Here is a 16,336-nt window from a genome sequence, read left to right on the forward strand (position 1 = left end):
TCCACAGTTAATGAAACAATAAATGGGCTCAAGAATTACAAATCCTCCTTTATTGAGAGGGAGACTGAGAAACAATAACTTATCATATAGTGAACCTCCAGAGGTCCCGTCCCTGTGAGCCCTTGGGGGCCGGGGAACAGGACAGGGGCTCCCTGAGCTTCCTGAGGGCCGTGTGGTGGGGAGCGAGGCGACACATTCAGTCCCAGGCACACAGACCCCATACACCCAGGAGGCGAGGAGCTGACACCCACCCACCCCCACCCCGAGGAGGGGGGCACGGGAAGGCACGATGGCAGGGAAGGTTGGTCAGAGTGGTTGAGTGTCAGGGGTCGACAAAAGACACCATGATGTAGCGGGTGCCCCTCGTGGTGGGCAGCCCCTCGTGGTAGTGGGTGAGACGGCCTGGGTGAAGGAGCCCCCAGCCCTTCCGGGGGGACGAGATCACGCAGTCATAGCGCAGGAAGCGGCATCCACCTCCCTGGAGAGACGAGAAGGGGGCCAGGGGTGGAGAGTGAGCGGACGTGGGGACTGGGCGGCGGGCTGCCCCAAGGCGAGAAAGGCTGACCCAGGCATCAGGGAGGGAGGGGACAGGAGCGGACCAGACTATGACCCCGGAAGTCTCTGGGAAACGTACGAGCGCAGACAAGGGGCAGGGAGGTGACCGTGCGTGTGTAGGGGCTGTAAGGGGGCTGGACACAGGTCCTGGGGGATGGTGTGTGCGCCTGCGTGTGTGGAGGGGCCCTGAGGGCGCCCTGAAGTGGAGGGCAGTACGGGCTCACCTCATAATCCAGGCCCTTGTGGTTGAGGGCGACATTGAGGGTGAAGGTGGATGAGTCGTGATGTGGCCGCAGAGAGGGCTGCTCATCCGGTCGGTAGCGGACCACGAAGTTCATCACCGCCCGGGTCTGCGGGCACAGAGGAGGAGAGGCTGGGGGGATGGCCGGGAGGGGAAGGGTCCTCACTGCTCCCCGCGGGCTGCTCCCCCCAGAGCTGCCCTCCTGCAAGGTCTCACTCTGTGCTGTGCTCAGTCATGTCTGACTCTTTGCGACCCCATGGACTAGCCCACCAGGCTCCTCTGTCCATGGGGATTCTCCAGACAAGAACACTGGAGCGGGCCGCTGTGGCCTCCTCCAGGGGATCTTCCCGACCCAGGGATCTACCCAGGTCTCTCTCATTGAAGGCAGATTCTTTACCATCTGAGCCACCAGGGGAGCCTGGATCTCACTCTATGGGGCCGTTTTAAATGCTTCGCAGGCCAAAAGGCGTGTGGAGACGTCCAGCCAGGATGGGTGTGGGAAGGCGGAGGAGGGAGCAGGGGTGGCGGGCAGCAGCCCACCTTGGTGTGGTAGCCGGGGAACAGGCTCTCGGTCATGGGCCCCACGTACGTCCTCAGGAGCTGCAGCCACTGGTCCTCGTAGCCCACCTGCTTCATGTGGATGTCCACGGTGGGCACATTCTCGTAGCCTCCAGCCAGCCTAGAGTCCTGCGGGCATTGGGTACTGAGCTGACGGGGCAGTGCCAACCTCCTCTCCTCTTGCTCCCAGGCCTTGAAGTCTGTGCTCCCTCCTTTTGGAAGTCTCCACCACATCTTAACTGACTCACACCTCCTTCCTCTAAGTCTCAGCGAAGACGTCATCTCTTCCGTGAAGCCCTCAAGCCCCCCGCATCTGGGTCAAGGTTCCCTCCTGTGACTCCCGCAGCACCCAGGCTGTCCATCACAGACTTTAGAAGCTAGGTCCCTGCTGCTACTGACGGCAGGTGGGATCGTGGAGGGCAGAGCTCCAGCTGCACGTCCAGGTCAGGGGCTGGTGTCTAAGGACCCGCCCAGGGAGTATTTCTTGAATGCACGGCGGAATGAAAGAATACAGAGGTGCCCGCTGTGTGCCCTTTCCTGCTGGGGGCCCCCTCTCTGTTCCCACTCTCCAGATTCCATTTTCCCTCCATCAGGGAAATTCCCTCTCCCTCCTCCTAGGGGCCCCCTCCTCTGCGGGGGTCCCGGCCCCTCACCTCATGCCGGCCTCCTGACCACTGACCGTAGTGTTCCATTTCCTCCACCAGCTCATCACACATTTGCTCGGACAGGAGAGGGAACCAGTACACGTCTGGGCAGGGCTGAGACGGGACGGGGCAGGGGAAGAAGAAAACAGGGCTGGGTGATGCTCCGGGAGGGGACAGGCAGCCAGCAGGAGGGACAGAAAGCCGGGAGCAGAAAGGTGAGCCGGGACATAAGAGAATGTGGAGGAACCGGGAGCTGAGCGTGGGGATGGGTTGGTGCGGGGAGTGGGAGGAAGGAACGACTTGGCCAGAGAAGGTGAGAGGGGCGCTGAGAACACGGCACAGACAGCACGATTCCCGGAGCCCTGGGTTCTGCGACAGTGGGTTTCAACCACATTTAAAAAAATGTCATTTCACCCATACACCAACACACCCAACGGACAAGAGAGGACCAGTGGGATGAATGCTGGGCTGGGGGCTGCATGCCTATCACCTCAGCCTTTGCCCTCATCTTGCCTGAGCAGAAAACCCCCAGGCATCTGGGCAAGGACCCTGGGAGAACCCCTCATCCAGGAGGTGGGCCCCAGGGGCGGTGGCCATCCCCTGGGCCGCAGTCCTGAGCGGGGGCTCACCTGTTCCACGAGCCCCTCCCCTTCCAGGGCCCGACTGTAGTTCTCGTGAATATACTGCTCCTTCCAGTCCTAGGGGAGAGTGAGGGGTGCACCTTGACCTCTGCCCTCTTCACGCCGCTTGTTCCCACCCGGGAAGCCCCCTCCCCAGGCGGCAGGCGACGCTGCCCAGTGCGCGCGCGTGTGATGGGGCCGGGGCGTGGCATTCCCCTTCACGGACAGGCCCTCGCCATCTGAACCAGGGGCCGCCTACTCACCAGGGGGTTGTCGAAGATCTGCCAGAGGTCAGGGTGCAGGTGGTCCGTGTCATACCGGGAGGTGGCCAGGAGGCGGCCAAATTCGTGCTGATTGCTGAGGTGGAGGAAGATGCCCTGGGAGTGGGGAAAGCGTGTGAGGATGGTGGTGGGGAGGCAGCGGGCTGCCTCCCAGCGCCCCCGCCGGGAGCCCCAGGCCCCCTCACCTTGTCCCGCAGGCTCTTACAGAAGGCCATGTCTGGGTCAGCGTCACTGCCCGAGAACACCTCCCGCTGGGGCAGCTCTGTCCTCAGGGTCTCCCCACGGATCACGTAGGCCTGGGATATGTAGGGCACGTTCCACAGGCCCCTGGAGGCCCGCACACACGGGTCAGCCAGGTGGGCGTCCCCCACCACTGTCCTGCCCAGTTCACCCCTGGAGCCCCTTCCCTCAACGGCTGAGAGCTGCGAGGTCCCTCTTGCTTCCCCCAGGGAAGCCCTGCTGGTCACAACCCTCTCATACTCGGCTACACCATTGGTTCTCAGTTACCCCCACAACCCAGCATGCCTCAGTGGTGGCCACGCTGGGCCCCCGTGTACAGGCCTTTGGGGCAGGTTGGAGGGGTCTGGGCAGGCTCCTGGGTGGGGGAGGCTGCAGGACTCACACTCGCTTCCTCTGCACCAGCTCCACGTAGTCCTCCGAGCGCGCATAGTACTCGTCGGGGCTCAGGGCCCCCCAGAAGTTAGACCACAGCTTCCCGTGGCGAGACAGCATGGGCGCTATGACCTTCCTGTGGACAAGTGGAGATGAGGGCCGGGAGCAGGCAAGCCCCATGGCCAGAGCGGGAGGTGGGGGTTCCCTGGGGACTAATCTGGGGGCCCTCTGGCCAAGCCCGGTGAGAGACCTGTTCGCTTCAATGAGGATGCGGAGGGTCTGCGGGTTGGTGATGACAGTGTCGGCATCCAGGCTGAAGTAGAATTCACACTTGGGGTCCTGCCGGCAGATGTCCCTGGAGGGGACAGACCGAAACACAGATGAGCAGGAGCAGGTGGGGGGAGGCGGGGGCTGGGCAAGGGGTGGAACTCCCCCAACCCGCGGAGGAGAGGACGCAGAAAGTGAGTGAAGGCAGCTGACCAGCTGGAAGTCAAAAGGGGGAGAAAAAGACAGTGGGGAGCAGGGGAAGGCTGGGAAAGGTGCGGGCGGAGGCTCCCCCCGCCCCGCCCGAGGCTCACTCACATGGCCATGTCCCTGGCCTCTCCTGGGGTCAGGGCCTCCTCGGGCCCCACCAGCTTCACAGCAGAGAAGTGGTCCTGGAGCTGGGGCCAGGAGTCATCAATGTGGGGCTCGTGGTACACCTCCTGGAGGTGCGGGGAGAAGAGATTGTGGCAGGGGGAGGGGAACACTGAGAGGGCAGAAATGATGGCGTCTGAGGGGCAGGACGGGGCGGGAGGAACAGTCCCTGCGGGAGGAAAGGCTGCAGGAAGGAGTCTGGGGTGCGGGGAGAGGTCTGATCTGGACCGTGGGGCGGGTGGGGGGGGTCCCTTGGGAGGGAGAGGCCAGCAGTCAGGGGGCCTCACGCTGTTGTGCAGGAAGAGGGTGACCCTGTCGGGGGGGTAGTCCAGGAGCAGCAGCCGCTGGAGGAAGCGGGGCAGGAACGGGGTAGGTTGTTCCACAAACACAGCCAGAAGTACCCGGGGGGGAGGCTAGAAGATACGACGATGTGGTGGGGCTCAGAGGAAAGCCCGGCTCCCCCTATCCAGTCTGTCCTCCGCACCCTGCCAGGTTTAGTGGGGGGTGGGTGGGAGTCTCCAGAGGCTCTGCCTCCAGCCCTGCTGCCCAGCACCCTCCTGGTACCCTCTGCTTCAGAGTGCTCTCCCACCCACCCTGGCACCCCCTCCTCACCTGCCCCCCCGGGAGTGGCCTCCGGTCCTGGTTACAGAAGCCACAGCCTCCCTCGGGAGTCCAGCCGTTGGGGACATAGTTTCCCAGGTAATTTAGCTGGAGCTGTTGGGAGAGGCGGTGAGAGGCTGAGGTGGGGCCAGGGGTGAGGGAGGTAGGGTCAGGGACCAGAGAAGGGCAAGGGAGTGTGGGCACAGAGACCCTCTCCCAGCTCCTGCACTTCTGGGGCCGGGGAGGTTTCACGGCTCAGAATGGCTGGAGGAACCTGGGGGGCTGTGGGACCGAGACTGACTGGGGCAGTGGGGGCTAGGCTGAGGGGAGAAGCGATTGGAGCACCTTCGTAGGACCATTCCCATGGACTACAACAGGAAGCGTGTCGTAGGCCACATTCCGGATACGCACTCGATTCCGACCAAACTTTAGAACCACCTCGTCTGGGGAAGAAAGTCCAGGCGTTAGACTCCCTTACTCTAGGAACTGCCAATCAACAGGTGCTTCTAAATACGGTGGTGGGGGGTTGGGGGGAGGTACCCAGGTGTTCTAGAGGGAGAAGGACCGTGGCCCACGGGGCAGGGACGGGATAACATCTCTCTCCGAGGGCTCTGGCCGGGCTGCTGCCGCCTGGGGAGCCCCACCACTTACTACCTGTGCACCCCGGGGAAGTCTCTGACCCCTCACAGAGGTGGTTTCCCCATCTGTAAATGGTGGATAATCACAGACCCGCCCTTCGGAGGATTGTCTTGTTCAATGAAACTAAAGAAGGAAAACCCTGATCCAGAGCCTGGCACGTAGCAATGGACATGAACCACAGGGGCTGCTGCTACTCCTGGTAGCACAATGCACCTCACTCTGTGGACCATTCAGACGTTTGCTGAAGTTAACAGAGAGGTGAGCTGAAGTTCACCCCAGTTGTACCAGGAGCCCCACCCACATTCAGGATCCCCAACAGCCTCTCTCATCTCCCCTTTTCTCATCGCCGTCTCCTCACCTAAAGCCCCGTTGAGGTTCTGAAAGATCCGTGATTTATGATCCAGACTAAGGCCGAGTTTCTCCTGGATGGGATGAGGTGGGGGGCAGTGAATTAAAGAGGGGCTGAGACATCTCTTCCCACTCTTTCCTCTCCATGTCTTTCTGAAAGTCTCTTGACCCTTTCCCTCAGGGCCTGCCACCCCCAGAGCTGTGAAGGGGGGGAACCCCTCCTCTGGCTCTCTCTACCCTCAGTCCTGGGTCCAGGTAGAGCCGAGTGTAGAAGAGCTGATCGTCATCGTCATCTTTGTACTTCCACTGGCGGACGATCTGGTGGATGGTGGGGGCGAAGCCGATGAATCCTGGTGGGGAGACGATGCGCTGACTCCCAGACTCCCCAGTGTCCCAGGGCTGGTCCCCACTCCCTCGCCCGCCGTCAAGCACCTGGGACGCCCCATTCCCCACCACTGCTGGACCCTCTGCCACTCACCACCGGAGTTGAGGAAGCGCTTCCCCGTGCCCACCTCAGGGTACTGCTCCGCTAACCCCCACTCGGGCCAGCAGAAGCTCTCTGCGGAGAAGAGCAGGCGGCTGCCGCTCTGGACGAACTTCTTCAGCAGCTCCGAGGGGCTGCCAGCCAGAACCACGTCATAGCTGGGGGAGGCAGGGGACAATGAGGAGGACGGCCACTAGGAACCTCCATATCTTCTCCCCTTCTGTCCGCCCCCCACTTCTTTCTCCCCAGCCCCCACCCCCTTACCTGTCCACAAACATGACGACCATATCTTCCCTCTCTGCGTATTTCTCCATTTCCTTCTTGAGCCACCTGACTTTCTGTCCTCCACCGACCGTTCGGGCGACATCACCCCCTCGCCACTCCTCTCCCAGGCCCAGGGTCTGTGGATGAGACCCAGAATGCCAGGGAGGGTCCCAGGCATCCAGCCCTTGGCCCACTCCGGGGTGGGGGTGGGGGTAGATGGCACCCTCACACCTTCGAGGGGCCCAGGAGGGTGTTCCTCTCCTCACCCGCACAGTGTAGTTGAAAAACTCCGCTGACTGCAAGAAACGCCGGTATCCCTCTGTCTTGGCTGTGGCCACGGTGATCACCAGCAGCTTTTCTGTCACCAGACGGGACTCAGCACCCAGCTTGCTGCCCCATGTGCTCAGCTCACCGACCACCCCTTCCCTCCCCCCAACCCGCCATGCCGCTCCTGTCCCTGTGTGTGTGTTAGTCGCTCAGTCGTGTCCGACTCTTTGCGGCCCCATAGACTGTAGCCCACCAGGCTCCTCTGTCCATGGGATTCTCCAGGCCAGAATATTGGAGTGGGTTGCCATTCCCTTCTCCAGGGGATCTTCCCGACGCAGGGATCGAACCCAGGTCTCCCCCACTGCAGGCGGACTCTTTACCGTGAGTCACCAGGGAAGCCCAAATTCTTTTCCCTTATCCCTTCTTAAATTATTCCAACCCAGGGAAACGTCAACCCCAGTGAGAGCGGAATGCTAGTAACACGCAGAAATTCGCGGTCAGTGCGCGAAGGTGGGGCTGGACACCCCAGTTCTGGGCGAGGCACCGTGTGATTCAGCCCTAGGGAGCCCGATGACTGAGGGAGAGGCCAGCCTAGATCCCCCTCCCCGGCCCAAGCCCGCAGACACGTCAGCCCAGCGCCGGTCGTCCCTCCCGGGGTTCTCACCTGGGTTGACGGGATCGCTGCCCCGGGGTCGATCTGAGGCCGAGGCGGCAGGAGACGGCGACAGCAGTAGCAGCAGTAGCAGCAGGGGCCGGAGCCCCGGGCCCGAGGCCATGGCGGAGAGCGAGCCGAGCTGCACACAGGCCCGCACCCGGCTCTGGCTGTCTGCCTTGGATCCCAACTCGGGAGAGGGGCTCTAGAAAAAGGACCGGGGCTGCTGTACGGCCAGCAGCTAGGAGGAGCCCTGTTGGGGCTCCGCCCTGGGGGTGAGAAAAAAAAAAAAAGGCGTAGCCGGAGGTTACAGAAAACTCCAGATGCCGGAGCCCTAGACAAGGCGAGGATTGTCCCGGGCCGCCCGCAGAGCTGTACGAGCGGAGGGGGCGCCCGGCCCGGAGGCGGGGGAAGGGCAGGGACTGCGGCTGGCGATCCCGAGCCGAGTTTCTTTTAGAGCCAGCCCGGCCCCCTGCCAGCCTAACACTTGAGGAAACTGAAACGCGGAGAGGGGAAGTGACCCCTTGAGGGTCCGGCAGGACGCGGAGGCGGGTCTTTGCCACAGCCCAGCCTGGAGCAGCCGGGCGGAAGACCCGGAGAGCTAGGCGGTGGGGCCGCGCCGAAAGGGGACGGCGGCAGGGACGGAGGAGGCCGAGGAGGCTGCAGCCTCAGGAGGGTTGGGGGTTGAGGTTTCGGCAGAGGATCCTCTGGGACTTCCCACTCAAGCCTGCCCATTTTCTTTTGCTACTCCGGCCCATCATCTCCACGGCCCGGGGGAGGGGCTTCAGGGGCTGCCTCTGTGATGATTCTACGTTCGGAAGGGCCAAGGGAAAATGACGTTTCTTGAAAGATCGCTGGCACCGTCTCTTTAAAATGACCCATTTCGGGGGTTCCGAAATAACACAGCTGCACCGAGGCCGGAAGTAGTTTTGCCCGTAAAAAATATGGCGGAAAGCTTTCTGGTCTCCAAGGGAACACCGCGTAATTAGTAAAAACAAACAAACAAACCTGTGCGATGACTCCGCGCACGCGCAGGAGCACTCCCGGAAGTCACGAAGCCCCGAACCATAGCACGTGATTTAGCACGCGTGCGCAGTAGGCCCATCTCGCAGCTGTGTTGTGGAAATGGTGGAGAAGAAAACTTCGGGTAAGTGAGCCTCTGGCTGTTGGCCCACTCTCTTCCTCTCAGATTCGAACCTGGCCTAGGATTCCCTCACCCGGTTATTAGTCTCAAGTCCCTCCCCCGGCGCTCGGGTACTGACAGCCCCCCAAACCCGGGGCAGCTCCCTACACCATCCGTTCACGTTTTATTCATGCCTGCTGCAAACCGGGCGCTGGGGAGGAAGAAAGAAGAAAGATCCTTCGCATCCAAGAACTGGCTTTCCGGGAGCGGGGCAGACACGCAGACCTACCATTGCGTTTCAGAGTGATACGCTATGGTAGAAGGATGCAAAGCGCCTGGTCTCAGGGAGGAGTGGCATCCAACCCAACTTCTGGGAAGGAGGGGACAGGGAAGGCTTGGAGGAAAAGAAAACGCTTGGACTGTGTCTTGAAAGTTACGGTTTCGCTCCGTGCAAGTGCGTGGGGCCTCCTTCCCTGCAGCGGTAACCGCACGCGCCACGGTAGGAGAGCAAGAAAACGTAGATCCCTTAGGAAACCACGTTCACAGTTCCCGGGCTTGTGGAGGAGAGAGAGGCTGGAGGACAAGGGAAAGCTTTTATTTTATATTATACACTGCTGACGAGTTTAAACTCTATGCAGAGGGCAATGGAGAGCCTTCAAGGGCTTTTAACGCAGGGGATTGACGCAAACAAATTTATCTCTTAGAAAAGGACTTAAGTGCCAGAGGGTGGATTGGAGGGGCTACAGCCACGCTGTCCAGTAGAAATTTCTGGGATGATGGGAATGTTTTTAATCAGCACTATTCAGTATGGCAGCCGATAGCCGCCTGTGACTATCGAGCACTTGAAATCTGGCTGGTTAGATTGAGGAACTTAATGTAAAATTTCATGCATTTTAATTAATTACATCTTAATTAATATACATCTAAACGAAATAACATCATGTAACTAGTGGCTGCTTTATTGTGTAGCACAGGTCTAGAGATTGGACGGCCAGTTAGGACGCTATTGAGTAATCCAGATAACAAGTGATGAGGGTGGGAGAAGTCTGCCAGATTGACTTGTAATAAATCCAGTCATGTCCTCTTAAAACCCCTCACTGCATCTCTGTCACCCGCGCCATAAAGTCCCCAAGCCCAGGAAATTCCCTGGCGGTCCAGTGGAATGGACCCTTAGGACTTGACCCTTTCACTGCCGAGGCCTGGGTTCAGTCCTTTGTTGGGGAACTAAGATGCCACAAGCCTTGCAGCGCAGCCAAAAAATAAAATATAATTCCCCAATCCAAATTCATATAGACACTTAAAGGTAAGATTCTTAATCGTCTGCCTGACTTCATATCCCCTGCCCACCTACTTTATAATACCAGCCATATAGAACTTTAAAAAATGTATTGAAGACACTGCAGTCTTTCATCCAGCCTTCTCTCATGCTGGTACCAAAGTCTAAGACACCTTCCCCTCCTCCAACCAGGGTAACTTCTGTTCATCAGTCAGGCCTCAACCTAGACTTACTTTCCCCTGGAAAATCTTCCGGACTACCCCAAGACCTGGTGGCTCAGACGGTAAAGAATCTGTCTGGAATGCAGGAGACTCGGGTTCAATCTGTGTGTTGGGAAGATGCCCTGGAGAAGGAAATGGCAACCCACTCCAGTATTCTTGCCTGGAGAATTCCATGGACAGAGGAACCTGGTGAGCTACAGTCCACAGGGTTGCAAAGAGTCAGACACGACAGAGTGACTAACACACACCGCAAGAATAGGTTATGTGTTTCTGTCATGTGTTTCATAGTACTTTGCACTTCCCCATCCTAGCAGATACTGTCCTATACTGTGCTTGTTGATTGGATCATTTATATCCCCCACCTGATGTGAAACTCTGGTTGTATTCCCAGAACCCAGGGCACCGCCTGGTACTAGGAAGGGAGGCAGTATAGTGAGGTGATCAAGAGGATTTTTTTGATGCTGGGCAGTTCTGGGTTTGAATTCTGACCCAGGAGCTGCTTATTAGCTGTGTGAACTTCGAACAGGTTTCTTAACCTCTGAACTCCAGTAAACAGGGGATGAAAGTGATACCTATCTCATAGGGTTGATGTAAAGATTAAAGGATTCCATTTATGCAGAGAGATTAGTACAGTCAGACCTCAGATATGCAGGCTTGATTCTCGACCACCGTGATTAAATGAGTATCACAATAAAGTTGAGTCACACCAATTTTTCGATTTCCCATTGCAATAAAAATTATGTTTACACTATAGTCAATTAAGTGTGCAATAGCATTATGTCTTAAAACAATATATATGCTTTATTTTGAAAAAATTTTTTAAATTTATTTGGCTATTTTGGGTCTTTGTTGTGGCATGTGGGATCTATTAGTAGTTCCCTGACCAGGGTTTGAACCCGGGGCCCCCTGCATTCTAAGAACAGAGTCTTAGCCACTGGCCTACCAGGGAAGTCCCTGTGTATGCTTTAATTCAAAAATACTTTTTGCTAAAAAAAACGCTAGCCATCATCTAAGCCTTCAGCACACTGTAGCTTTTTTTTTGCTGTTGGAGGGTTTTGCCTCAGTGTGGATGGCTGCTGGCTGATCTGGGTGCGGTTGCTGAAGGCTGGGGGGCTGTTGCGATTGCTTAAAATAAGGCAGGAGTGACGTTTGCCACATCAGTTGACTATTCCTTTCATGAAGGATTTCTCGGTAGCCTGAAATGCTGCTTGATTGCATTTTATCCAGAGTAGACCTTCTTCCAAAATTGGAGTTCATCCTCTCAAACCCTACCACTGCCAGGGTTTTACATCAACTAAGTTATATAATGTTCTGAATCATTTACTGTCATTTCAACAATCTTTACAACATCTTCACCAGGTGTGGTTTCCATCTTAAGCACCACTTTCTTGACTCATCCATGAAAATTGTATCATAAGATTGCAGCAATTCAGTCACATTTTCAGGCTCCTCTTCTAATTCCAGTTCTCTCACTATTTTCCACCACATCTGCAGTTCCTTCCTAAGTCATCCTTGAGGGTTGAATCAACTTCTTCCAAACTCTGGTTAGTGTTGATATTTTTTCCCTCTCCCATGAATCACAAATGTTCTTCATGGCATCTAGAATTCTGAATCTTTTCCAGGAGGTTTTCCATGGACTATGTCCAGCTCCATCAGAGAAATCATTATCTATGGTAGCAATAGCCTTATGAAATACATTTCTTATATAATAAGACTTGAAAATCAGAATTACTCCTTGGTTCATGGGCTGCAGAATAGTTATTGTGGCATGAAAACAGCACTGATTTTGTTGTACATCTCCATTAGAGCTCTTGAGTGACTGGGTACATGGTCAACGAGCAGTAATATTTTGAAAGGCATCTTTTCTCCTCTGAGAAGTAGGTATCAACAGTGGGCTTCAAAGATTCAGTCAACTATGTTATAAACAAATGTGCTGTCATCCAGGCTTTGTTGTTCCATTTATAGAGCAAGGGCAGAGTAGATCTAACCTAATTCTTAAGGGCCTAGAATTTTCAGAATGGTAAATGAGCACTGTCCTCAAGTTAAAGTCATCAGCCACTTGAGCCGCTAACAAGAGTCAGCCTATCCTTGGAGGCTTTGAAGTCAGGGATTGACTTCTCCTTTCTAGCTAGGAAAGTCCTGGATGGCCTCTTCAAATAGAAGGCAGTTTTGTCTACACTGAAAGTCTATTGTTTAATGTAGCCACCTTCATTAATTGTCTTAGGTAGCTCTTCTGATTTTTTTTCTTTTGGCCAGACCATGCAGCATCCAGGATCTTAGTTCTCCAACCTGGGATCAAACCTGGGCCCACAGCACTGAAAGCATAGAGTTCTAACCACTGGAGCACCAGGGAACTCCCTTAGCTTGTTCTTGCTGTAGCTTCTATGTCAGCACTTATTGCATCACTTTGCACTTTTATGTTGCGGCGATGGCTTCTTTCCTTAAACCTCACGAACCAACCTCTGCTAGCTTGGGACCACTGACTGGTGGAGCAGCCAGAACTCACACCCATTTATCAATTACATTAGCTGTCCTGCGTGTGACTGGTTCCTGTTGAGTGGGAGTTGGTTTGCTGGGGGTGAGTTTGGAGTGGATGGGAGATAAGGACATAAAACATCACATGGACTGCGCTCTCACAGCAGAGTGGCTGTGAAGTTAGACACACGAGACTTTAGCAGGTTTTGCTATGGAGGGGAAAGTACCAGTTGAGTGGGGAGGAGGGTGTTGAAGATGCAAGAGAGGGGGCAGACTTGAACTCAGAGTGAAAGATTTGGGTTTAGCAGTGGGACTTGTGAGTGCATCCACTTGGAATGGAGGGAGATGGGGGTACCCATGCAGTTATGATTGAGGGTGGGCTGATGGATAAGCATCTCTCCATGGTGGCTTGTCCTTGGAGGTGGGAAATGAGATTGCTGTGCATAAAAAGGCTGAGTGCATCAAGGTCCCAGTGGCACCTGGAAAACCCAAGTGCATTGTGGCCTCCACTGGCATGGTTGTGTGGTTTCCGCCAGCAGTGAGAGGTCTCCAGGAGACATTTCACTGACCAGGTCTGGGATTGGGAGGAAAGGATGGGGCCAAAAGGATGGAAACCAGGCATAAATGACTGAAACAGCAGTCTTAGGTGGCTGAGAAGGAAGCAGCCAGAACGGGTGATATATTGGGAGGAGATCCAGGGGCCAAGGGTTTGGGGACTAGGGTGAGATCAGAGAACTGTGGCTCCCACCCCCTGGACATCTTCCTTCCACCCATGGCCCAGCGCCGAGGCCGCCCAGCATCTCTCTTCTCTGCCTCTGTAACTCTTGTGGCCCCATCCCATCTAGTTCGCTCCCAGGACCCTGGACAGCGGCGGGTGCTGGACCGGGCAGCCCGGCAGCGCCGCATCAACAGGCAGCTTGAGGCCTTGGAGAATGACAACTTCCAGGACGACCCCCACGCTGGCCTCCCCCAGCTGGGCAAGCGGCTGCCTCAGTTTGATGACGACGCAGACACTGGTGAGGCGGGTCGGGGAGGAAGAGGGCACCGGGGGGGCCGGGAGGCAAGGCTGCAGGAGGAGCCTGGCTGGGTCAGGGTTGTGTAAGGACGTCGGGCTGGGGGATGGATGGCCCGGGAGCTCCTCTGGCTCCCTTGAGCCAAGCCCTCTCCCTGTCTGTGCCTCAGTTTCCTTTCCTGTGTGTATAATAAAGAAGCCAGGGCAGATGAGCCCTTGAGATCGCCTCCGGCTCTGACACGGAGCTCTAGGTATCGGGAGTGTGGAGATGGAGGAAGGCTCGGGTTGGAGAAGTGGGAGGCAGGGAAGGATGGTAGAGAGGCCGGCTTAGAACCTGGCAGGCACCTGGGCGAGGAACGGACACGGGGGCATTGGGAACGGTGGGGCAGAGAAGCTGGTGTCTTCCTAGGTGAGGGCCAAGTAACTCATCGCCCTTGACCTCTAGGAAAGAAAAAGAAGAAAACGCGAGGTGATCATTTTAAACTCCGCTTCCGAAAAAACTTTCAGGCCTTGCTGGAGGAGCAGGTGAGAGGAGCTGGCTGGGAGGACCCCACGGGGCAGGACCTTGCAGGACCCCTGGGTGCGCGGAGCAGTCAGAGCCAGCCCGGCCCCCTTGTCTCTGCAGAACCTGAGTGTGGCCGAGGGCCCTAACTACCTGACGGCCTGTGCGGGACCCCCGTCCCGGCCCCAGCGCCCCTTCTGTGCTGTCTGTGGCTTCCCCTCCCCCTACACTTGTGTCAGCTGCGGTGCCCGGTACTGTACTGTGCGCTGTCTGGGCACCCACCAGGAGACCAGGTGAGAGGGGCCTCCCCGGGGTCCACACCCGCCCCTTCCTCCCTCCAGCAGCCTGGATGAGGACCCTCTCCTCATCCAGGGCTTCCTCTGCCCGCAGATGCCTAAAGTGGACTGTGTGACCCTGGGCGTCCCCAGAGAGGAAGGCCCTGCGCATCACCCGGCCTCGGGGAGAGCATCACCGAAAGAAAAGACACTCCTCCCAGACTAGGAGGGCAGCCCAGCAAAGCCCGTGTCCTGTCCTCCAGGGAGACCAGCCTCACTTCCAGGGCCTGAGGCAGGGCGGTGGGCTGAGCCCTCAGAGTGCAGGTGTAATAAAAGGTCTCGTGCGAGGAGGAGCCTGCCCGGTTGGTTCTGTGGGATTTGGGGGGTGAGGCTGGTGGATCCCTTGTTCCTTGAACTCGCTGCTTGTGTCTTTTCCTCCTATCTGTCAATCACTCCTCCCACTGTCTGCCCCTCTGGGTCCCTGACCAAGAAAGATGCTGTCCTATTCTTCCGTCGCCCCTATGTCTTTGCATTTCTTGGCTGCTGCTTTTTGTCACTTTTTTGGTTATTGATCTAGGCCTTTTTTTTTTTTTTTTGTATTTTGTTTCTCTAGTTCTTCTGAGTGTATTTTGAATCCCAGGACTAGTGGAGTGAGGGCTGGGGATGGGGGTGTAGAAGGGTAACATGGAAGGAGCCAGCCCTGTCTTTGTCTCTGATTCTTACCCAAAGGGGAGATACTGGGCCCTTGTCCTTGATGCCGCCCATCTGAGGGAGCAGTTGTGCTTAGGAAGCCTGTCTTATCATGGGCTGTAGTGTGTGAAATTATTAGTAGTAGAGAAAACCCAGACATTTCTGGGAAGCATCAGGGAGTTCATGGTCTAGAAGCCTCTGTTCTTGGTGGCCCTGATGCTATTAATATAACATTGTGGCACTAGAGCTTCTTACACCCATACTTTCTCTAAGTGGATTATAAGCTGTGAGCTTGAAAATGCCTCAGAGTTGCTGTCTTCAGGCTCAGTACCTTGTTGCAACATAGCAAAGCAGATGCCTAGGAGATATCTGTGACACAGGTTATTTCAATAAGATATTAATGCGATCCAGCCAGGTTGGTGTCAGGGACCTTCTTAGGCTCTTCTCCCCACTTTTGGGGACTTTCTTGTGGTTGGACTTTCTCCCCAGGTGTTGCCAGTCTCTTCCTGGAAAGTTGCTCGCTCTTCCGGAGACGGGTGGTTGGGCAAGTGGTGTTGGGTGACAGCGTCGTGTTGAATGGTGGTAAGGACAGGGTTTAAGAGACAATCCTCAGCGTGGTGGTTTTCAGAAATGGCTGTAAAATTTTTTACTATCCTTCAAGCATCAAAAAGTGGCTGTTGGTCCCCTTCCCCTGGGATCTGGTCACGACTGCTTGGACCAGTAGCCAGTGGTGGACGAGTGATCATGGGACATGAAAGGCCGGGTCGTGAAAGGCAGTGCAGCTTCTGCCCCACCCCTCGATACTTGCCTTTGGAGCCCTCGGCTACTTTGTAAGAAATCCAGCCGTCCTGAAGCCGCCATGCTGTGAGGAAGCCCACTGTGTGCAGGTCCTCCCGTTGGCAGGTCCAGGTGAGCAAGCCTTCGAGCCATCCCAGCCCAGGCTTCCATCATAAGAGTGAAGCTGCTTCCTGATGATTCCAAACCCCAGACATCAAGTCACCCTCACCCATTTGAGTCTTCCTAGCTGTGTCCTCAACATCTTGGAGCAGACACTGGCCATCTCTGCTCTAAATTCATGATCTACAGAATCCATATGTATAATAAAGTGGTTTATGCCTTTGAGCCTTAGGATGGTTGGTTAGACAGCAATAGTAGCTGGGACATCAGGAATTCGGTCTACTGGCTGCTGACTCTTTGGCCTAGATTAATTATCTTGCTCTCAGGCAGGGAAACCTTCCTGGATCCTAATCCTTCTATTTTCCTCTCCACCAACAAGTACACTCAAGAAAGAAAATAGAGGGAACTTCCTGGCAATCCAGTGGTTAGAGCTCGGTGCTGTCACTCTGCTGGGCCCCAGGTTC

The 16,336-nt window shown here is 56.2% G+C and overlaps 2 protein-coding genes across 4 annotated transcripts; one reads left to right on the forward strand and one right to left on the reverse strand.

Annotated features, from left to right (window-relative positions):
* Positions 1 to 35: 35 nt before the first annotated feature.
* PLOD3 (procollagen-lysine,2-oxoglutarate 5-dioxygenase 3) lies at positions 36 to 7,906 on the reverse strand. Of its 2 annotated transcripts, XM_081556217.1 has the most exons (19): positions 7,414 to 7,906; positions 6,749 to 6,840; positions 6,483 to 6,619; positions 6,213 to 6,376; positions 5,972 to 6,084; positions 5,745 to 5,808; positions 5,093 to 5,190; positions 4,760 to 4,861; positions 4,435 to 4,560; positions 4,094 to 4,215; positions 3,762 to 3,866; positions 3,522 to 3,647; positions 3,085 to 3,226; positions 2,882 to 2,995; positions 2,628 to 2,696; positions 2,008 to 2,112; positions 1,337 to 1,483; positions 780 to 905; positions 36 to 478 (listed from the first exon to the last, which is right to left on the reverse strand). In XM_081556217.1, the coding sequence occupies exons 1-19, from the start codon at positions 7,523 to 7,525 to the stop codon at positions 323 to 325; spliced, it is 2,220 nt and encodes a 739-aa protein (XP_081412343.1). In that variant the 5' UTR covers positions 7,526 to 7,906; the 3' UTR covers positions 36 to 322. The 2 variants fall into 2 exon arrangements, with proteins under 2 accessions (XP_081412343.1, XP_081412344.1); XM_081556218.1 differs by lacking the exon at positions 4,435 to 4,560.
* Positions 7,907 to 8,509: 603 nt separating this feature from the next.
* Positions 8,510 to 16,097, forward strand: ZNHIT1 (zinc finger HIT-type containing 1). 2 transcript variants are annotated; one of them, XM_081556219.1, is made up of 5 exons: positions 8,510 to 8,548; positions 13,342 to 13,512; positions 13,954 to 14,033; positions 14,134 to 14,271; positions 14,558 to 16,097. In XM_081556219.1, exons 1-5 carry the CDS (start codon positions 8,527 to 8,529, stop codon positions 14,672 to 14,674), a joined length of 528 nt encoding a protein of 175 aa, XP_081412345.1. In that variant the 5' UTR covers positions 8,510 to 8,526; the 3' UTR covers positions 14,675 to 16,097. The 2 variants fall into 2 exon arrangements, with proteins under 2 accessions (XP_081412345.1, XP_081412346.1); XM_081556220.1 differs by having other exon boundaries at positions 14,134 to 14,303; positions 14,401 to 14,633.
* Positions 16,098 to 16,336: the final 239 nt, after the last annotated feature.

The sequence above is a fragment of the Giraffa tippelskirchi genome, chromosome 13 (genome assembly GCF_054371585.1).
Source record: "Giraffa tippelskirchi isolate mGirTip1 chromosome 13, T2T-mGirTip1v1.2.pri, whole genome shotgun sequence".
NCBI classification, from domain to species: domain Eukaryota; kingdom Metazoa; phylum Chordata; class Mammalia; order Artiodactyla; family Giraffidae; genus Giraffa; species Giraffa tippelskirchi.